Source organism: Rattus norvegicus, chromosome 2, assembly GCF_021556685.1.
Source record: "Rattus norvegicus strain SHRSP/BbbUtx chromosome 2, alternate assembly SHRSP_T2T, whole genome shotgun sequence".
NCBI classification, from domain to species: domain Eukaryota; kingdom Metazoa; phylum Chordata; class Mammalia; order Rodentia; family Muridae; genus Rattus; species Rattus norvegicus.
The window spans coordinates 111,457,883-111,480,757 of NC_141535.1; the positions used below are offsets into that span (position 1 = coordinate 111,457,883).

The 22,875-nt window shown below is 45.7% G+C and overlaps 1 protein-coding gene and 1 pseudogene across 2 annotated transcripts in view; one reads left to right on the top strand and one right to left on the bottom strand.

The window, feature by feature from the left end:
- Nceh1 (neutral cholesterol ester hydrolase 1) overlaps nt 1–14,863 on the top strand; it is a 60,644-nt gene extending 45,781 nt beyond the window's left edge. Inside the window, exons 5-6 of one of the 2 annotated variants that reach the window (XM_087618991.1) lie at nt 9,294–9,465; nt 11,110–14,863. In XM_087618991.1, the coding sequence (XP_087475117.1) occupies nt 9,294–9,465; nt 11,110–11,727 (790 nt within the window). In that variant the 3' untranslated portion in view covers nt 11,728–14,863. 2 annotated transcript variants of the gene reach the window in all.
- A 2,861-nt stretch (nt 14,864–17,724) lies between these two features.
- Mrpl54-ps1 (mitochondrial ribosomal protein L54, pseudogene 1) lies at nt 17,725–18,249 on the bottom strand (annotated as a pseudogene).
- Between the last annotated feature and the right edge of the window lie 4,626 nt (nt 18,250–22,875).

Here is a 22,875-nt window from a genome sequence, read left to right on the forward strand (position 1 = left end):
TCAAAAGAAAAAAAAAAACAAAGACTTGTCAGAACAGAGCCCCTTAAGGGACAATGAGACCTAGGTAGACGGAGGACCAGGGTTGTGAAGTCTGGGGTGGTAGAACGAGAAGGCATTTGGAGAGAAAGTGAGAGAGAAGACTGTCAGGGTGCATGCTCCCACAATGAAAACAAGAAGGAGGGCAGAGGATCCAGCAGCTTGGCAGATGCTGAGTTCTCCCAGAGCCTCTCCTCAGCAGAGAGACCGGCTGCCACAGGGTCCCTAGGGGTGGCTTTGCTCCCTGTGGATTGGGAGCTCATGGGCTGGGGCAGCCTGGACATGGAGTCACCTCATGTCATAAGCAGCAGGAATTGGGATTCCTGTGCGCGCGCTGCCTGTGCTGGTCTGCAGGGCTCAGGGACAGGCCTGCCAGCAACACAAGCCTTTATTTTGTGATGTTGGTAAAGCCAGGGCCTCCTACTTAGGGCTGTCCAGGGCACTAGGCAGGTATCACGTACTAACTGTACGGTATGTATGTGATAAATAAAAGGCGTCATATCTGACTACATGGTAATATCTTTATTTATATAACCTAGGACCGCCTTGTTTTACATTCATAAAGTCGAGTATTTCTAACACACTGTCTTTTAACCTTTGCTTGGACCATAGGATGTAAGGGACAAGAGAGATTCATACTCTCTTTTCAAAGATGTGATATGAAATAATCTGTTAGTTGGGGTTCTCTAAAGGAATAGGTCAATTGAGTGGATATGTATGTAATGAGTGCATGTATGTGTATATACGAATGAATGTGTATGTAAAGAGGATTTATTAGAATGGCTTACAGACTGTGATTCAGGTCGTCTAACATTGGCTGTCCCAACCAAGGTTAGCCAGCACAATAATAAACCTGTGTCTTGGTTGTCAATACACATAGGATGTTGGATAATATTAAATTCTATAAGGGATTATCACACACCCCTTTTTTGTTGTGGAAAACGCTCAAGTTTTTGTTTTTAATTAAGTAATTTATTGTACACTTATTTGCTATTCTATGTAGATGCCTTAAGCCACGTAACATTCCACCAAATGTCAGGAGAGCTTGAAGCTTTGCCGAGCTGTGGGTTCCTGCTGCTGGTTCAGTTGCATGAGATGCTGATGTGCGTGGGCTTTGATGGCTGTCCTGGTATTAGCACTGGGCACTTCAGGGCCTTGTTTTTATTGTCCATAACATTTGGGGCTACGAGCTTCCAAAGCCACAGTGCTTTTATTGGACAGTGTGCAGTGTCCACATGCTTAAGTAGGTATGTGGCAATCTGAAAACCACGTGGTCACCTACCTCACTGTAAGTCTGCCTCGCTTTGTTCTTCTGTTCCTGAAGCCGTTAGGTGGAGCCATGCAGAGGTGACACAGGGGTAGACTGCTCTTTTCAAATGTGGGACGCTATGGGTTCCAAACTCTGACACACACACACACCCCAACAGCAAAAAAACTGGGAAGATCAGCTCAACTCGAACCTCCCCAAACACAAATCAGACAACACAAACTGAGATCAGCTCAACACATGGTCCATGCTCACTCGGTCATGCCCGCTCCAGCCAGCATCAAACATCACACAGTCTAAATTTACAGAGAGAGGATCCCATGGCTGCTTCCAGAAAATAGACTGTTTGATTCTCTTTGCTGAAGCTAAGTTGCAAATGGCTCTTTTCAAACATTCTTAGTTTAATTGTGTTGTCTCTCTGACTGCGTCTTAGATAAAATGCCAACGGGGGAAGAAATGCCTTTCTCCTCCACTTTAGAGTTTGAGGTGGGAGGGAGTGGTTCAGAGAGATTGCTCATTTGACAAAGTATTTACTGTGCAAGAATGGAGGCCTGGGGCTGGGGATTTAGCTCAGTGGTAGAGCGCTTACCTAGGAAGCGCAAGGCCCTGGGTTCGGTCCCCAGCTCCGGAAAAAAGAACCAAAAAAAAAAAAAAAAAAAAAAAGAACGGAGGCCTAAGTCCCACCCCCAGAACTCACTTAAAGGGGAGAAAAGTGCCCATTTGTAATCCTAGAACAAGAGAGGTGGAGGAATTGCTCTTGGGGTTCACTTGCCTGCCAGCCTAGTCTACCCTCTAAGTGCCAGGCTGGTGAGAGACTGTCTCAGAAGGAGAGTGAAATCCTGAGAAATGCCAGCCAGGGTCGACCCGTGACCTCTGCATATATGTGCACACACATGCTTGTACCGTGAGACACACGTGCACACACAGAGCTATGCCATTCCAGAGGTGACTGAGAAATCCAATGGGCTGGGAAACCTGGCTCCATTGGCTCACGCCGGGCCTTGTGGATCCCTCTTCAGCCTCTGTGGCGACACCAAGAGAGGAAGCTAGAAGCCACAGTCTCCCGGATAGCCTAGGTTCCTTCTGTAGTGCTGTCAGGGTGTCTGGGCTGAGGTTAAGGGTGAGGTTTGCTTCTGAACAGGGAAAGGGAGTCAAGATAAGCACCTGGAACTTGGAGTGTCTCGGCCTTTGCAGATATGTCTCAGGAAGGCATTTCCTTCTCACAGTCTTGGGGACCAAACACAGGACCTGATACATTGTAGGCGAGGGTTTTGCTGCTGAGCTTTTGTGAGCCTCTGGAAGTCTGGAGCTGGGAATGGCACGCCGGGATAGTCGCACTGTTTAAAAAGACTTCACATCGGAGAGTCCTCTGGCAGTCAACCTCTAAGATTTTTGTGGAGCCTCCCAATATCCATCTGAGTTTTGAGTCCCCACTGGGTGTATTCGTGTGTTTGTGGATGCATGTGATAAGCATATAGAGATCAAAGAACAACCACAGGTGTTCATCCTCAGGAGCTGTCCACTTGCTTCCCCCTGAGACCAGGTTCCCCTGAGACCAGGTTCCAACTCAAAACAAACTAGGCTGGTTGGCCAACCAAGGACTTTTACCAGTTTCTGCCTTGCCTATACTTGGATCATAGCACATACCACCATGCCTAGCCTCTTACGTGGGTTCTGGGGATCGAAATCAGGCCCTCCTTGAGTGTTCTCTACCCACTGAGATATCTGTTTCCTCCCACCTTTCTGAGACCAGCATCTCATTCTGTAGCCAAGGCTGTCCTGTAGCTCACTGCTGTGTGGACCACGCTGGCCTCATATTCCCAGAAGTCTTCTTTGTCTCGGCCACTGAAGTGCTGGGGAGATCTGAGGTGCCACACCTGGTTTATTGAGTGTCTGTCTATCCAGTCAGTCAAGTCTTTGCTCTAATGGCCACCCTCCTTTGCTGAAGGATTGGCGGTCAGGGTGATGTGAACACTTCTGGTTCTCAAGAGTCTGGTGTTGAAAGTGGAAACAGCAAGGAAGACGGGTGTCCAGTGTTCATACCCAAACTGCACTTACAAAAAAAAACAGACAGCACTTGATTCCCAGTGCAGCTCCTGTCTGAGCTTCTCCTTTCCCTCTCTTCCTCCCAAATTCTTTCTCGTCTTCCCGTCTTCCTCTCCTCCTCTCTTTCTCCTTTTCTCCCTTTCTCTTCTCTTCTCTTCTCTTCTCTTCTCTTCTCTTCTCTTCTCTTCTCCTCTCCTCTCCTCTCCTCTCCTCTCCTCTCCTCCTCCTTCTTCTTCTTCTCTCTCTCTCTCTCTCTCTCTCTCTCTCTCTCTCTCTCTCTCAACAGGGTCTCATGTATCCAAAGCTGACCTTGTAATTCTGGGGTAGCTGGGTTCACAGGCATGTGCCACCATGCCCTGGTTTTCTGTGGTGCTGCGGGTGGAACGCAGGGCTTCATGGTAGGCAGACACTGCACCAACTGAGCTCCATTCCCAGCCGCTACTGCATGTTCTTTTAATAAAAAAGAACGTTGGTAAAGGAATACATAGATTGTTCCTCTGGGGTCGTCTCTATCCACTAGAGAGCTCGAGATGTATATAATTATTAATTTATTTTGGATTCCCCCCTACTGAAGATCTAGACTCTCTCTAGCCTTTTATGGTTTCCATGATGAACTGATTGAAATTTCCTTGGGAGAAGGAAAAAACAGTATCTGGAAAGACTATGCCCCTTCTCTCTGTTGCACTGAATCGAACAGGAAGATGACTTCATTCTCCACTGTCAGACAACCTTTCACCCACCTGGCACAACCTGAGGCGCACCTTGTCCGTCCTCGGGCAGCTGGAGGCTTGGCTTCCCGGTTACGTCAGTTTTGAGGACAATGCTTGTTCCAGCCGTGTTGGACACTAGTGAGCTTGCAGATGGCAGATTACTAGTCTCTCTTGCTTTGCCTCCTTTCTGTGGTCACCGTAGTAAATGCTGAAGGGTTAGGGGCTGGAGGTAGAGGGTCTGCATTGCATAAACATCTGGTTTTTATGCCAGCACCATTTAACCCGTGACTGTAATTCCAGCACTCAGGAAGAGGTGTTCAAGGTCATCCTCAGCTTCATGGTTTGAGGCTAGTCTGGGCTACAGGAGACATTGCCTCAGCAAAAGAAAGCAGTAACTCAACAGGGCCACTGCTCAGTAGAACTCTGACATTTGACTCTTCTTAACCTTTCTTCTTTTCAAGAAACTCGAGGTGTGTGAGTTATAGTGTATTGTCAGAGAGCTTGGCTGCTAGGAAGGAGAGATTCAAAAAGTTATTCAAAGAAGTGTCCCTTAGAATGAAAGATAGGGGACTTTTGATGAGGAAATGATAGGGAAGAATCCTTGTGGTGGCAATGAGGAGACCAGTATCCTGCAGTGGAAACAGGAAGTGGCCTGGGAGGGAGGAGAGAGAGAAAGGAGAGCATGTGATGGGGTTCTGACATGTCTGAACTGGTGCAGCACTGGGAATTCTTGGGGATTTTTCTTTCAAGATAGATGTAGGAATTCACCCAACAGTACTGGAATTGGAATATTTGGGGGCAGGGCTCACACCTCAGTGTTTTTGAGAAACTGCTAGCATTAGGTGAAGTGCAGGCAGAATTTAGAAAGAAAGCGTGGGTGGTATATTTATCAGGCTTGTTTGTTTGAGACACTGTCCTGCAACTACAGGCCTGTACTTGCTTTGGAGCTCAGCTAGTCTCGAACTTGTGGTGTTCCTCCTCCCCGGTCTCCTCAATGCTAGAGTTAGTGCTGGAATTACATATGTGCAGAGTACCACAGTGCTGAAGTTACATGTGTGGGCAGGTTACCACAGTGCTGGAGTTACATGTGTGGGCAGGTTACCACAGTGCTGGAGTTACATGTGTGGGCAGGTTACCACAGTGCTGGAGTTACATGTGTGGGCAGGTTACCACAGTGCTGGAGTTACATGTGTGTGCAGATTACCAGTGCTGGAGTTACATGTGTGTGCAGATAAGCACATCTGGTGAGGAAGAGAATCCATTGGACTTTGGTAAGGCTTTCTATTGTTCATGACGTGCAGTTCAGGCTTGTCTCAAGCTCACTATCTATATAGCTGAACTTGACCTTGAGTTTCTGATCTTCCTGCCTTAACCCTGAGTGCCAGGATCATAGGTGTGTGCCACCTTCCCGGACAAGGAAAAACACGGTGTTAATGTGTGGTAATTTTGTATTAAGAATATTGCTAATACACCCAAATGATGATGTTTGTTCTGTGACAGCAAAAACCTGGTTTGAAGATTTACTGTGCAAATAAGGTAATGTGAACCTTCAGTGTGTGGCAAAAACCACATACTCAACAACATACATATACACACACACGTTCACACAAACATACACATGCTCACACACACACATACACATGCGCATGCACACACATGTGCCCGAGTGTACACACATACAGTTCTAGCTCTGAGTTGGACAATGATGACATATGCTTTTCCAGTGCTTTCCATGGACATAACTTGGAGCTTGAGCAGCAGACAGCAGGCACACTCTGTCCCTCCATCCTTCCATTCTTCTCTTGGGGCTCCCACATGCTAGGCAAACACTGTACACTGAGCTGTATATCAAAGCTTTTGTTCTGTTACATGTTCCGAGAGAGGATCAACTGCAATTACACAGGTTGAGTTTGAACTCACTCTTGGGACTCACTCCAATTCCAACTTGGTGGTATTATTGGCCGAGGCTCTGCCACTAGGCCAAGCTGTCTCCTTTCATTAGATAAACCCCCCATGAATTTCCTTCTTACTCTTAAGTTTTCTATGTCTATAAATACATTGCAAACATTGTTAGCTCTCTCAGGGAAATGTTACCATGTTGAAGTGACTGGAATCTCACTGCTTTCAGTATACTCATTCTCTGCTCTATCTTCCTTACCAAGTGACATTAAGGAATATTTTAGCTTGAGCAAAAGTGCCGGGTATGGTGGTGCACCCGTGTGATCCCATCGCCCGGGAGGCAGAGATATTCGATGGGTCTTTGTGAGTTCTGAGCCAGCCAGGGCTACACGGTTAGAAACGGTCTTTAAGAGAAGGTCTTTAACACAGAGATCAAATGATTATGGGTATGGTGTCACAGGGGCACTGGTGATTGAATTTAGAGTCACACGTGCTAGGTGGACTCCCCTAGATGGAGTCTTAATAAGTTGCCCAGTCTGACCTCAACTTCTTCTTCTTTTTTTTTTAGATTTATTTATTTATTATATATAAGTACACTGTAGCTGTCTTCAGACACACCAGAAGAGGGCATCAGATCCCATTACAGATGGTTGTGAGCCACCATGTGGTTGCTGGGATTTGAACTCAGGACCTCTGGAAGAGCAGTCAGTGCTCTTAACCACCGAGCCATTTCTCCAGCCCTGGCCTCAACTTCTTAAGAGACTGAGATTACAGGGCCCGTTGTGGGTGGGCCATCCCTGGGTTCTACAAGAAGCAGGCTGCGCTTCTTGTAGTAAGCAGCACCCTCCATGGCCTCTGCATCAGCTCCTGCCCCCAAGTTCCAACCCCGCTTGAGTAAACCTTTCCTCACCAACTTGCTTCTTGCTCATGGTGTTTCCTCACAGCAAAGGAAACTCTGAGACAGTGATGGGATGACAAAAAGGAAAAAGAAAAATGATATTTTCATGTCTTGACTCCTGAAGTGCATCTGTTTTTTTTCTTTGTTTTATTTGAAATCAGAAATTACACGGAGGAGCAGGGATAAATAGTCTTGAGAGATGCTGCCACCTAGTGGAATAAATGGTGTAACCCCTCCTGTCCAGGGAGTAGTATTGCATGCTATACTGAGCTGTATCCCCAGACCCCATTTTTTTTTTTTTTTTTCGTTTTATGACAAGGTCTCACTAAGTGTCCCAGGCTTGACTTGAACTCTCAGTGTGTAAACCAGCAGGACTCTTGAGTTCAGGATTCTGCCTCGACTTCCTAAGAGACTGGGATTACAGCCCAAGGCACTCCTTGAATGGCCAACTCGGCCCCAGAAACAAGTGGAAGTTCGATCAAACTTCCCAGAGAAGGCTCCGGGGATAAGTCAGGTTAAGCCCAGGAGGAGAATGGGAAAGTGTGTGAGCCGGACTGAATTGTCCACACACATGGAACCCATCCCGACCGTGGGCCCTCCTCAAGATCAGGGTTCTTTTTACAGAACAAGACAGCAGAGACCTCTGGTGCTGCAAAGTGTGCCTTAGCAGGAGACCCAGGAGGGTCCGGATGAGGCTGTGTGCTAGCTTAGCTTTCCCTCTGTGCTAGCTTAGCTTTCCCTCTGTGCTAGCTTAGCTTTCCCTCTGTCGTTAAAAAGACAGTTTACTAATGTTCCAGCCTGCAAGTGCATTCCTTGGATTTAATGGCTCCTGGCACAGGCCTCTTCAGCAGATAGCTTTATTGTAGTCATCAAATGGAGTGTGGTAAATTGAGGCCAGTGAATTGGCTGATGCTGTCAACTTCTAACCCAGAGTCACTAAGTGTGGTAGATAAACTTTCCTAAATAAATCCCAAAGTTCTTTATAGAGCCGCCTGTATCCTCATAAGGACCCTAATGAGGAGCACCTGCACGTTCAAGCCAGAAGCTGATGGCGGTGGACAGTTTGGTGTCTGAGAAGCTGGTTTTTGTTTGTTTGTTTGTTTTTGTTTTTTGTTTTTTGTTTTTTTGAGATAGGAGCTTGCTATGGGGCCCAAGCTGGCCTCAGCCTGTAGAAGGCACAGAGGTCCTGGTGCTCATGGATAAGCACTGGGGGAACCAGAAATGTTAAACACACAGGCTTGGCTCTTCTAAGAAAGAGATGCAAAACCAGTTTTCCTCCCAGAAGGCTGAGAATGGACTTAGTTAAAAGCCTAGTGGCCTTTGTGCTACCTGTATGACTGAGACCACACCAGATCCGCCCCCAGACCCCTAAGATACCACACGCAGTCAATGTATAGAACCCAATCTTCATGGAAGCAGCCACATGTACTAAAAGGTAAAAGTTTTAAAGTTGCCCCCCTAGACACAAAGTTTAGAGCAGAAAAAATAAACAAACAAACAAAAAACAAAACAAAACAGGTTAGGCCCCAGAATTGTATGTTTCAAGAAGCCTCTCCTAGGGCTATAGAATAGATAATTACATTGGCCAGCTCAACAGCTTTCTCCCAGAAACTAGCTGACCATAAATCTTAGAGAACAATCTTGAGAAGCAGGAAACAACTTCTCCTAGGAACTAGCGGACCATAAAGTTAAACAACCTGAGAAGCAGGAGACAGCTTCTCCTAGGAAACAATCTTGGGGGACAGAGAGTTCTTCCTTGTGATTTTTCACTGTTATTCTACACACTTTCCAATGACGCCATCCCTGCCCCCTCGGGTTCTGGTTTCTCCCTTTAAATACCTCTTCTCCCAGCCTCTCGGGGTCGAACTCCACTGCCCCTGTGTGGGATACGAGTCTCGACCCCAGTGCACTGGTTGCTATCGATAAACCTCATGTGATTACAACAAGGACGGTCTTGTGTGAGTTCTTGGGGGGTCGAGTCATCCCGAGACTTGAGTGAGGGTCTCCCCACTCCGGGTGTCTTTCAGTACTTTACGAAGAGTTTTGATGTAGTCAAGCCTTAAGCTTTATTGGGCTTGTGGGATGGAGGTAACGATCACCAGGAAACACTCCAAATTGTGCTGTACTTACCGGAAATAACCTGCCCGGTGTCAGACCCTTGAAGTGTGAACCCACACCGGCCACTGGGTTGTCTTGGCTGACACTCCTTTGTTGTCTCACACAGATGGACACTCTGCTGGCCTTGTGGTCACAGAGACACCCCTCCCCCTCACCAAATCAAACCCCAATCCTCCTGCCTCAGCCTTCTGTGGGAGTATCCGTGCTTGGTGCGCTAGTTTGCTTTTCTGTTGCTGTGATTTTGTTTTTCTCTCTAAATGTCCAGTGGCCATTAAAACGAGGCGATGCCCTAAAGTGAGCACTAATTTTGTCTTCACAGATACAGGCTAGTTCCACAGGTTTATTTTCCTGAGCAAATTCATGATGTCATCCGGGCCACCAAATACTTCCTACAGCCAGAAGTCTTAGACAAGTACAAGGTGGACCCTGGAAGAGTCGGCGTTTCTGGAGACAGTGCCGGTGGGAATTTGGCTGCAGCCCTTGGACAGCAGGTAACAACAGCGCTGCCTCAGGGGCCTTATGATAGGAGGGGTGGGGTGAGCGTGCACGGCTGACACCCACGGTCTTCACACATGGTGCTGGGCTACCCGCCGTGTGGCTAGCTAGCGCCCCCATGTGACCATGTCCCGGGACCTTTCTCATCAGGGCTTTTTGAAGCGGGCACTGAGGAGTGTCTGGGAAAATGTTAATGTTCCTCAGGAAGATGTGTGGACATGAAGTAACCCCACTGGCTTAAATTTCAGTTCTTTATGGCTGTTTTCTTAGAGTTTTAAGAGAAATTAAAATACTAAGCCATTTTCTAAAGTTGTATTTATTATTATTATTCGGTCACTTTGTTTTGTTTTTTTTGTTTTTTTGTTTATTTGAAGTAGCACTGGTTTGTCTCAGATTCTTTCTGTAATTTAGATGACCTTGTACTTCTGGTCCTCCTGCCTCTACCTCTCAAGACTTAAAATTATAAACCTGTACTACCATACTCCCAGTTTCTATTCCTCCTCCTCCTCCTTTTTTAAAGATTTACTTATTTATTATATATGAGTACACTGTAGCTGTCTTCAGACACCAGAAGAGGGCATCAGATCCCATTACAGATGGCTGTGAGCCACCATGTGGTTGCCGGGAATTGAACTCAGGTCCTCTGGAAGAGCAGCCAGTGCTGTTAACCGCTGAGCCATCTCTCCAGCCCCTTCTATTACTTGTTTTTGTTTTTGTTTTTTTGTTTGCTTTGAGGTCAGACTAAACTAAAACTTCTGATCCGATTGGCTTAGCCCTCTAGAGTGCTGGGATTGAAGGTGCATACCAACCACTCCGGGCTCATGGGTCTCAAAGACAGAATTTTGGCTTCAAATTGGAGAGCTGTAACCATAGCTAAATCCCGTTGTTCTATGAGCCTTGGGAAGGTGAAGATAATGCCATCCAACTTTCAGTTGAAAGGACGTAGGGAGACCATAATCACAGGGTTATTATGTGCCTCTTACCAGGGGCGGACTTCTAAGTGAGGCTTGTTCCGTTGCTGCGAAACACGCCACCTTCGTTTTAGATGCAGCAGAACTTTAAAGGCTGGGATTACAGTACAGTCCCCTGTGGAGTCACAAGTAAGCTGAGGTTGCTGGCATGGGAAGGCATTTCCCTTCCACTCCAAGCCCACTCTGGGCCTGAGGTCCCTGCTTGTCTGGTCCAGCACAGAGGCTAAGGTCCCAGCTTGTCACCAAGCACCTGTAAACCCTGGAGTCCCACCATCCCTGCGTGCTCTGTTCCTACCCTTCCCTAGAAGAGGAAGATTGATGACTTTTTTTTCCCTATTCCAGAAGTCATTACCATTTGACATAGGGAGTAAAAGATTAAATGCGCCCACACTTTACTCATAGGAAATATGCAACAAGCCGTGTATGTGCAAAGGATAAAGACAAGTAGAGCGCTGTGGGGGTTTAGAGACATCAGAGGTCATATAACAGTGAATTCATTCGAATCTAGGAGTCACAAACAGTAGCCATTCCTTAGGCTGTCCAGTTAGCCTGGGAGTGGGGGGTAGGGTGGAGGGGTGGGGGATGAGGGGGTTGGGGAACGTCTGTTCGTTTAAAGCATTCTGTAAAAGGATCCACACAAAATGCAACAATATGTTTCTTCTATTCTAGTTTACCTACGTTGAAAGCCTGAAGAATAAGCTCAAACTACAGGCTTTGATCTACCCGGTCCTGCAGGCTTTGGACTTCAACACACCCTCTTATCAGCAGAGCATGAATACTCCCATCCTGCCTCGCCACGTCATGGTGAGGTACTGGGTAGACTACTTCAAGGGCAACTATGACTTTGTAGAGGCAATGATTGTGAACAATCACACTTCACTTGATGTAGAAAGGGCTGCAGCCCTCAGGGCCCGTCTGGACTGGACATCCCTGTTGCCCTCATCCATCAAAAAGAACTACAAGCCTGTCTTACAGACCATAGGGGACGCCAGAATCGTCAAGGAGATCCCCCAGCTGCTGGACGCCGCTGCTTCCCCGCTCATCGCAGAGCAGGAAGTGCTTCAGGCCCTCCCGAAGACCTACATCCTCACGTGCGAGCATGATGTCCTGCGTGACGACGGGATCATGTACGCCAAGCGCCTGGAGAGTGCGGGTGTGAACGTGACCTTGGACCACTTTGAGGACGGCTTCCATGGCTGTATGATTTTCACAAGCTGGCCGACCAACTTCTCTGTAGGAATCCGGACTAGGGATAGTTACTTCAAATGGCTGGATCAAAACCTGTGATGGAGGAAACTCCTCAGACGCACGAAGCACTTGACCTCCGTTTGCTTTGGAAAAACCTGCGCTTTTCAACCATCTGCACCTTTTCCTCGTTTCACATTAGTACTGATATCTGTACCCTACAGACCTTATAATTATTTACAAAGTGACTCTTGACTAACGCAGTGAAAAAACATCTGAACCTGGTTTCCCAAATGCTAGGAATGGCCCCAGTTTGAGGAGCTAGAAATAGCCTTAGGTCCTGCCTCTAGTGTGTTCTTTCCAGAAGTTTTTACAGCTGTGGGTGAGGCAGTAAATTCTGAGGAACAAAAACAACAGCAGCAACAGGACCATGTTCTGCAGTTTGCTCTGGTTGACATGGGCTGCAGAGCAGAGCCTAGTGGACACTCTTGAGGGCAGCCCCTGGCACTGCATGTCCTCCGTCTCCCGGGGTGGTTGTGTGTCCTGTGGGAATTTTGACAGGATTTCTAGCAAGACAGATTTCTTCTCAAAAGCTTTCCTTCGGGAGTATTACTCTTCTGAGCTAGATGCTATAAATTCAGTGAAACTAAAAGAATACTTGAAAGTTAGTTTGTACTGCTATTCTCAGAAAACGTGAGGCTGCGTGTACTGGTTATTTCCTTGGGAAAATCTTTTGGGAACAAACGTATTTAACTGTAGAGTAAGTTTCCTATTGTGAAATAAGTAAAGGTAGAAAAATAACAGCCTGTTGTTACTTAAGAATACTCCTGGCATAAATTACTAAAAGTGGTGTGTGTATATATTTGGGATAGTAAGGAAATAAATTATGTTTAATAATAACTTAAAATTATGAGAAATGCCCATAGAAGGCTTTGTCCATTTTTTGGCAGAAGGCCTAGTGCATTGAAAACTCAACCCTTTTCAGTTGAGTGAAAAATGGGACTATTTTGGTATAGTGGTCGTTTATTTTTTAAGTTATTTAATGTTAATATATATATAGCTAAACAGGATTTTTCTGAAAAACATTATAAAAATTTTAAGATAAAAGGTATTTTAAAAAGACAACTACCATAAAGTTATATCCACATGTAATTTTGAGAGGAGATAGATAGTAATAGTAGTACCACGTGTAAGGATCAAATACTTTGATATTTATCTGCACATGCAAATTAAAATAATTAGAAACTTTTTACCTAGTAAGTCATGTTGTCCTAGGTACATGATGCTGGTTGGTTCTCCTTAATCTAAAATCTTGAGTCAGGTCTTATGATACAAGTAGAAAATTCCAGCGAGTGTTTATTTTGTATATAAGATTATTAAACCTATTGTGTGAAGCTACCCTCAGGCTATCAGATGTATAAAAAGCACAAATGAATGTCTCAATTAGATTTGGGTTCCATCCTCGAGATATTTTATTATGTATATGCAGATATTCCACCATCTAGAAAAATTAAAACCCTGGGTACTCTGGACCCCAGCTCTTCAGATGAGGGTTAGCCAACCTGTAATTTAAGAGCTTAGGTAAGACTCACCTGCTCGTCTCTGCCCACGATGGCCAGGGGAATCCTCTGGGTGAAGGGCAGATGTTAGCACTGCCTGTTTCTCTTATCTCTCCTTCCATTCCTGTCCTGACGGTCTAACTGCCAAGCCTTACCTTCGTACAAGGTCTTCACTGCCAGTGTGGGCACCTTGGGCATATTAAGGGATTCCAGATTAGATCTGAGTTGAGCACCCTGCCCTTCTTCCTATCACTCCAGCTTCTGCTGAGAATCCATGCCTCTTTAAGGGACTGTACAGAGAACACTCAAAGACATGATCCAGTTCGTCATGAAGAGAGCAGGACCTTTCCACTCCATGAAGGGTGTGGTTTCCTGTTTCCAGTTTCCAGCAACAAGATAACAAGTAAAAATTTGCACACCTACTTTTCTTTTATCATAAAAGCTACTAGCACCTTGATGTACAAAACAAATGTAACTGTGTGTGCACATGTGTACGTGTGTGTATGTGCAGTGTCTGCATAAGAAAAGGACTGCACAGGCTACCTTGCTGATTTGTGCTATGTGTGTATAGAAATATTGGCACAGGCTACCTTGCTGATGTGCCCACATCACTGGTCTCCCTTTTATCTAAAATCTGACAGTAGAATAACTTGATCTTTGAGGCCTCTTCCAATGTTAGTCTTTTCTAAGGTAATTTTTAGTAGGTCATAATTTGGTATACACTAATACTCATCTATGAAGACTGACTTTGCTTATAAATTTTTTTAAATTGGCCATATAGCATTAATGCCTCCACAGAGTTACCATTGTTCACTATAATTTAGGATATAATTTGATGCCCATCTTCAGCCGAGGTTGTTATGGGGGGAGAGGGGGAGATCACAGAGTGTTTTTTAAACCTGATATTTTTGTTACTATTTGAGTGACAGCCATCTTTTCAGGGTGCTGGGCATGGAACCCAGGCCTTAGATGCTTGGCAAGTGCTTTATCCCTGAGCTACACCTGAAGCTCTATTGCTGGTCTCTTCCGAGCCATTTAAAGGTCGGCAATGTATATTGACTTTATCTACCTCTGAGAAGGAGGAAAATATAACTATCCAGGGTTTCTCAAAATGGCATTTCCCTTCCCAAACTATGAGCCAAATTCTTCAGAAATCATCAACAGTAAATGATGTCCAATGTCTGAAGAGGTCTCAAAGATGCAAAGAGAACATAGGGTGCAAAGGAGCCACCCACTGCATTTGATGGCATACTTGAGTTTCCTTTCTCTTTAGGGCTTTATTCTTAGAGATATGTTACGCTCCACAGCAGGCTAACAGCAGATCTCTTCAGTCTACGACAGCTTGGCCTCGCTTCCCTGTGTTATGGAAAGGTCACACTGTGGAATACTGAAGGAAAATCTTGAGGTACTGCAGAGTACAGTGAAGCAGGAATCCTCTTGGTGTCCATTTGCAAGGACTCACAGACTCACAGACTTACAGAATGATGCCGAATGGAATGTTTTGTGCATGACCTTTCAACCTTTGACTTTTGCCAATTCTCCGCTGCAAGGGGAAAGGCAGATTTTATGAAGAGTTTTAGGAATTAAATACATTTTATAGAATGAAAACCCAGTATGGTACTGGGGAAGTTTATTTATGCTTGCAGTCTTGTTTGGAAATAAAACGGGTCCATCTGGAAGCTTGCCTCCGGCCCTTCCCTTGCCTACACTGTCTGGTTCCAACGGGAACCACTGACCCCTTTCTTTCTTTGTATCCAGGTCACAGCCCAACTCTTCTTCCCCTAGATAAACTGTAATTTTGTCACAGACAGGTGATTTGTGACCTTCCGGATGATACTAATTTCCGCTGTCCAAGCGAAGCCTTCTGTGGACAGACTCTGGAGTCCCATGTCTGTCCTCAGTGCTGATATTAGAAAAGATAAGTGGGCTCGAACCACTCATGGTATCAGTATTAATAGTGAAAACAAATTCTAAAGCCGGTCATGTTTCCCCAATGTGTTATGGTAAGTTCATATCACTCACTCAGTCCATTATCAAGGTAGAGCATGGCAGCACCCGGGTAGGCATGGTACAGGAGGAGCTGAGAGCTCTATGTCTTCATCTGAAGGCTGCTAGAATACTGCCTTCCAGACAGCTAGGAGTCTCAGTCACTGTTCTGTTGCTGGGAAGAACCATGACCAAGGCAACTGTTGCAAGACAAAGTAACTGGGGGCCTGCTTGCTGTCTCAGCGGTTTGGTCCGTTATCAGCATGATACATTCCACTCTCTGGCCCCCATAGGCTTGTAGCCATACTGTGAAAATGCATTCAACCCACCTTCAGAAAGCCCCTGTAGTCCCACAGTCTCAACGCTGTTTCAAAGCCCAAAGTCTCTCTGAACTCACAGCAATCTCTTAACTGAAACCCCCTGTAAAATCAACATAAAAAAAGCAGACCACATGATTCCAACATAGGGCACAGGATATACATTACCACTCCCAAAGGGATGGAAAGCAGCATAGTGAGGAAATGCTAGACCAAAGAAAGGCTGCAAGCCAGCTGAACAATCTTCAAATTCTGTGTTCACGTCTGATATCAAAGCGCTCTTCAGGTGGAAAACCCCTTTAAGCCTTGCTGACAACACACACTTCTCTCTCCTGGGCTGGTTCCACACCTTGTTTACAGCTCTCCTTGTCAGCTGTCCCGTGGCTATGGCATCTCCATCATCTTGGGGTTTCCACTGAAGTCCAGGCTTCACCTTCATGCTTCACACATAGACTCTCTGGGCCTCCATGCAGAGATAGCTCTGACATACGTCTGGCCTCAGCAGCTTTCTTTAGGTGGAGAGGGAGATTTCATAACATCTGTGATAGCTTGTAAATGCTTGGCCCAGGGAGTGGCACTATTTGGAGGTGTGGCCTGGTTGGAGTAGGTGTGTCACTGTGGGCATGGGCTTTGAGACCCTTATCCTAGCTGCCTGGAAGCTAGTTTTCTCCTACCTGCCTTCAGATGAAGATGCAGAACTCTCAGCTCCTACTGCACCATGCCTGCCTGGATGCTGCCATGCTCCACCTTGATGATAATGGACTGAATCTCTGAACCTGTAAGCCAGCCCCAATTAAATGTTGTCCTCATGAGACTTGCCTTGGTCATGGTGTCTGATCACAGAAGTAAAACCCTAACTAAGACACTCTCTTCCTTCTATCTTTGACTCCAAAGCCAGAACCACATGGGCTAAGTTGCCAAATTCTGCTGCTTGCTGGAGTTGGACTTGGCCCCCTTGTTCAGTTCCCTCGGCATCAGCTTTCCTCCCTGACATCACCACTCTCTCTAACCTATTTCATATCAGCCTTTTCTTTAAATCTTTGTGTGTGTGTGTGTGTGTGTGTGTGTGTGTGTGTGTGTCTGTCCACTGAACTTATCTCTTTTATGCTTTTTGGTGCTCCTTTTCTCAAACTATACATTTTTTTTTTATTTCTCATTGTCCAGCTTGCTCCTTTTCATTAGAGATCTGTATAATCCTGGCCACTAAAAACTACACAACATAATCAATACTAGAGTATCTTGAAATCTCCTCTGCCAGTGCCATTGATTGAAAACTCTCTAGTATAGCCTCAGATTCTGTGGTGGTGGCAGAACAAGGGGAAAAAAAAGCCATATTCTTCCCAAAATATCACAAGAATAACTCTCTAAACAAATTACTAACATTCTTTCCCTATGACACCTCTTGATCTGGGCTGCCATGATATCTACATTTCTCTGAGTCTTCCACACTCCTCTTGGGATGACCCATTGAAAGTGTTCAAGTGCCTGTCTAGCCCCAAATCCCAAAGTCTATATTTCTAGAACAAACAGCATGATCAGGCATGTCACAGTAACACCCCACTTCTGTTACCAACTCCTGTTTCAGTCACTGTTCTATTGCTCTGAAGAGACACCATGACCAAAGCAACTGTGACAAGATAAAGTAATTGAGTGCTTACTTGCAGTTTCAGAGGTTTAGTTCATTATCATCATATTGGGGAGCATGGCTGGAGGCACACAGGTGCTAGAGCAGTAGCTAAGAGGTATATTCTGATCCATAGACAAGACAGACAGACAGACTGACTGACTGACTCTGGGCTTGACATCGGCTTTTGAAACATCTAAACCCACCCCCAGAGACACACTTCCTCCAACAAACCACACCTCTTAATCCTAATCCTTTTACATAGTGCCCTGCCTGGTAACCAAATATAGAGCTTATGGAAGCTAATCTTATTCAATCTACAACAAATATAGGAATTGAGGAAGTCTCTCTGGACTGATCGGTCTATATTGGTATCTGTGGTGGTTTGAGTAGGAATGGCCCCATACACTCACGTGTTTGAATACTTGGTTTACAGTATGGCCTTGTTAGAGTAGGTGTGGCTTTGTTGGAGGAAGTGTATCCCTAGGGAGTGCCTTTTGAGGTCTCAGAATCTCAAAGGCTGTTTCTCTGCCTGCTGACTGCAGATCCAGATGTAGAACTCTCAGTTCTTTTTTTTTTTTTTCATCTTTGTTTATTTAGTGTGTGTAAGGCCTGCACGCCACGGTGAGCGCATAAAGGACTCAGTTCTTCCGGTTCTGGCTGGCACCAGGCTGGCTCCTGGGAGGAGGTGCCCACACTCACACTACAGCTTCTTGTTTTTGCTCAGCCTCTTGTGACGCCAGATGTTCTGTTTGCGAAGCAGTCGCCAGTACTCTCGGGACTCCAGTACTAGTTCCTCTAGCTTTTTGGGGGGACCCAGGTCCACCTGGAACAGCCATGTCGGGTACTCGGAGTCTGACTTCAGGGCCACCTACTGGCCTTCCTTGTAGATGTTGACCTCCATGGCATGTGTGGTGAACTGAGAGGGGTCTGTGCACACTTCGGGGTCCTTCAGGGCCTCAGCGGCCATGCCACCCTTGCCACCCTTGCTGACTGACTTCTTGGCATATTCCCGGATAAAGATTCTCCAGGTCTCCCGGGGACCCGGAGCGCCCGGGGATGCCAGCGGGCCCACACCCGGGTTGCCCCGAGGAGACTGGCGGCCTCCATGATGCTCGCCGGCCGCTCACACGTGCATGAACTCTCAGTTCTTTCTCCAGCACCAAGCCTGCCTGCCTGCCTGCTGCATGTTTCCTGCCATGATGGTAATGGGCTAGACCTCTCAAACTCTAAGCCAGCCCCATTAAATATTTTTCTTTATATGAGTTACCATGGTTATAGTGCCTCTTCACTGTAATAAAACTCTAGCTAGGACCATATCAAATGGTCACATACCACTTGACACATACCTGTAATACCAGCCTTCACTGTGCAGGGGGGTAAGGCAGGAAGATCGTGGGTTTGAGACCTTGGCACATGTAAGAAAAGGATGAGACATAGTTTCATATAGCCCTGGCTGGTTTCAATGTTGCTTTGTGGCTGAGGACAACCTTGAACTTCTTAGTCCTTATTCTTCCACCTCCTCAGGCTGGAATTATAGTTGTGTGTCACCACGCCCAGTTTCCACAGCTAACTTTCAAAAAATGTTTGCTGCAGAAAAATACTCCTCTCCCCAAAATTCATTTTTTTAAGAATTATATAATTATTCTCTGTGCTTCTAACAAGTTCGTGTCAAATACAGTTAAGGCAGGGTGATGTGAGGGTCAGATGTACAAGGGCATCCTTGACTACACAGCAAGTTCATGCCTAGTTTTGGCTACTGAGGTTCTGTTGAAAAGAGAGAAGAGACTTATCTACAAACAAAATATTTTATAAATAAATAAAAATACTGACTGTGCATTTAAAACAAACGTCCTTTTGCTCTTCACAGTGTTAGGGTCAGTCTCAGGCCTCAGGTATCCTCAACAGGAGCTACATCCCAGGCCCTCAGGGTGCTAACCCATGGCCTACGAATGATCTGACAATCTTCCTTGGAAAGCCTTAGAGTATGAGGGATGTAAGAGCAAGTGTTGCGATAAATCTTCCACCACACGAGGATCAGACACATACTCAGCTCCTGGGTTAGCTTGGGTCTCACAGCACAGTGCTGCTCAGTTGCTATCTCTCTCACCTTTGCTTGTTCTACACAGCCCTGCTGCAACTGTTATCCCTTACCCACTGCTACACTGTAGCTGCCTTCAGACACACCAGAAGATCACATCGGATCCTATTACAGATAGTTGGGAGCCGCCATGTGGTTTCATGGATTTGAACTCAGGTCCTCTGGAAGAGCAGTCAGTGCTCTTAACCACTGAGCCATCTCTCCAGCACCTCCACCCCCACCTGAATTTTTAAAGTTTTCTATATTTACACAGAAAACCTCTCTCTCTCTCTCTCTCTCTCTCTCTCTCTCTCTCTCTCTCTCTCTCATGATCATGGTGGCACACATTTTTAATTCCAACAGAGGTAGGTGGACCTCTGTGAATTCAAAGCCAGCATAGACCACTATGTAGCAAGTTCCAGAGCAACCAGGACTACATAGTGATTTAAGACCCTGTCTCAAAACAAAACGTGGGTCACAAGTATTGAACTGAGGCTGTCAAGTTTGGCACCAAGTGAATATACCCAATGGTCCAGCTTGCCGCTTCCTCCCCTTTTAAAATTAATTTCTTAATAGGTGTTTAAATATCCTAGGCTGCTCCCAAACTCGTTGTGTAGCTGAGTGTCAGGTGCAGCATGGTTGCGAGACAACTGATGCTTGGCAGTTGAGGGTCACTCTGAACCTCTGATCCTCTTGTTTCTGCTGGGATTACAGTGGTGATCCATTTTACCCAGCATTGTTTGCATTGTTAAGATCAAAACCCCTTCTTTTTTCTCCTCCTCCTCCTCTTCCCCCCTCCTCCCCCTCTCCTCCTCCTCTTCCTTCCCCCTTCCCCTCCTCTTCCTCCTAATCTGGCCGCAAACTCCCTGCGAGGTTGAAGATCAGGTTGAGTGTGTGAATCTCCCGCTCCACCTTCTCAGTGTTGGGATTACAGGTGTGCGCCATCATGCCAGGTTTACATAGCTTCCTGTGTGCCAAGCAAGTACTCAACCAAGTTAACCGGGTCCCTCTCTCCCTTGTTGTTGTATAAGACAGGGTTTCACTTTGCGTCCCATACTAACTCAGATGCACTATGCTGTAGCGCTCCCCATAAGCCTCCTGCCTGAGCCTCTAAGGTGCTGTCGTTTAGGTGTGTCCTATCATTCTTGGTTTATGGGACTTTTTTTGGCAGATGTTTTTCTTTCTACCCAGTGCCTAAAATCTTATTTCGTGAAAACGAAACAAAACACTGAAGTCCACAATAGATGTATAAAAGATTTAAAAAGAAAGAAAGAAAGAAAGAAAGAAAGAAAGAAAGAAAGAAAGAAAGAAAGAAAGAAGAAAAATGTGTCCAGCAGGTGCCAGCAGAGGGCGCCCGTGAAAGTCAGTGACGCTAGCCACCTCACACGTATGCTGTTTTCCTCAAAATTGAAAAGAAAACATTTTCTTTTATTTACAAACGATGATCAAGAAGCAGTGTCATATTTTGTCACAGAACAAGTTAAATTATGTATGGTTTTGCAGTAGAGGGAAATTTTTGAATTCTCCTAACTACCTGAAAGAAAATGAGTTTTCCAAACACGACAACCAGGACTCACCCTGGTCCTTTGTCAAATCCTGACTCATCCCTCTGCCCACCACAGGGTTTCAGCTTTTTAAATTTTATATTATTTCTGTGGTTTTATTCAGGGTAGATATATTTGCTATCCACTTTGGGGGAAATGGCGTTCTGTGTTTCGAAGGCCTGTTCATTGTAGTGGGAGAGAACAGGACCTTCCTGGCTTTGTTGTGCTGTTGGAAGACCCCGTGCACTGCATCGTGCTTCCTCTGATGTGAAGGAACCACCTCAGAAAATATCAAGTGACAAGAGGCTGCGTGGCCTTCCCAAGTCAAAACACCATGTCCATCCCAGCAAAGCTCAGCAGACACATCTGTGAGATGGCCACAAAACAACAAACAAACAAAAACAAAAAACAAAAACAAAAACAAAAACAGATATAGTATGTTCAGGATTAAAGGGAAAACTTTGGATCTTGGCTCACATGGTACAGAGGATACAGCAGGAACTAAAAGGTGAGAAGGAGGTCTTAGTTCTAGTTCTGCAGGTCAAAGGTGAGTCTGGACCAATGGCCTCAGTCTTACCTGGACCTTGCTGGGCAAGACACAGCTTTGTCAACCATGGACTCAGAAGCTATGGAGCCAGCATGTGGGTACTGAAAGCCACACCAGGGTCCTCGAGGAGAATAGCCAGTGCTCTCTCAACCAGTGAGTCATCTCCAGCACCCCCTCCCCCCAACACACACCCCAAGCCAGTATTTCTAAAATGTCACCCTGCATATGGGAGTCAGTCCTGCATCTAGTCGGGATGCAGATTCCTATTCAGAAGGTCAAGGTAGCCCAGAGGTTTTCTTCTCTGGAAAGGCAAGCCTGGTGTTGAGCATCAGCAGAGCAAGGGATGTATACAACCGATGTTCAGGAGAGAGTGGCAAAAGATAGGAAGCAATTTTCGGAGAGATTACCTGTGGCTTGTTAATGTTTTTGTGGTGGAAAGGAAGAGTAAATTGTATTTTTTTTAAATAGGAAAAGCAAATATACAACTCAGAATGGATTTGAGGCAAATTGTGCCACAGTAGATTTTCTCTGACTGTCTAAGCAAAGTTTTAAAACACAAACAACAATAATAAAAAATGTTTCTGCTATAAGGTCAGCACACCAAAAAATGATGTAGGTCAGGGGTGTGGCTCAGTGATAGACAGCTTATCTAACATACGTGAAGCCTGAGTTTGTTGGATCCCGAGCACCCCAGGGATCAAGTGTGATAATGAACACCTCTAATCCAAGTGCTTGGGGGAGTATAGACAGGGGGATTAGAAGTCCAAGGTCGTACAATGAGTTCATGGCCAGCCCTGTGTACCTGAGATTCAGTCTCAGAAACAAATAGGCTAGTAGTATATTTTTAGTTACTGTTTTCATCCATCTGAGCCAAGATAATGGACATAGATATTGTACCAGAACTACACTTATTATTTCTGCTAAGTGCCATTGAAATTGAAGAGCAATTGCTCCTGCAGTAGAAGAGAGCTAGTTTGCCTGTGTGAAACAGAACAACATCTATTTGCTTTCAGTATATTACTGTCCCGCAAAAAACACCAGGCACGAGATTTAGCCTCCAGACCCTACACACTCAATGTCCTCCTTCCAGACCAATCACGACCCTTCTTTGCTTGGCTATGGACCAGAAGGTCTGACCAATGCAGATGACATGAGGGTCTCTGTTGATTCTAGTTCAGGAGTTGGGAGGCCTAGGCAGAAGGATGAAGTCAAAGAGATCACACCTGGCTGGTTCCTCTGACGCTGACCCATGAAGGGACATGGCTGATGTCAAGAATGAGGAACTAATTCTCTCTCTGCTTACTAGGCCCTGGATGAGAGCTCCCTGTGAATACTAAACCCAGCACTGGCTCTGTGTGTGTGTGTGTGTGTGTGTGTGTGTGTGTGTGTGTGTGTGTGTGTGTGTGTGTGTGCGCGCGTGCACGCGTGTGTTTGGTTTTATTGGTTTTTGTCTACTTGACACAAGTGATTTAGGAAGAGGGAAACTCGATTGTGACAACTCAGATTGACTTATAGGTAAGTCTGGTGTGCATTTTTTAATATTACTGTTAATATGGGAGGACCCCGGCCACTGTGGGCAATGCCATCCACGGG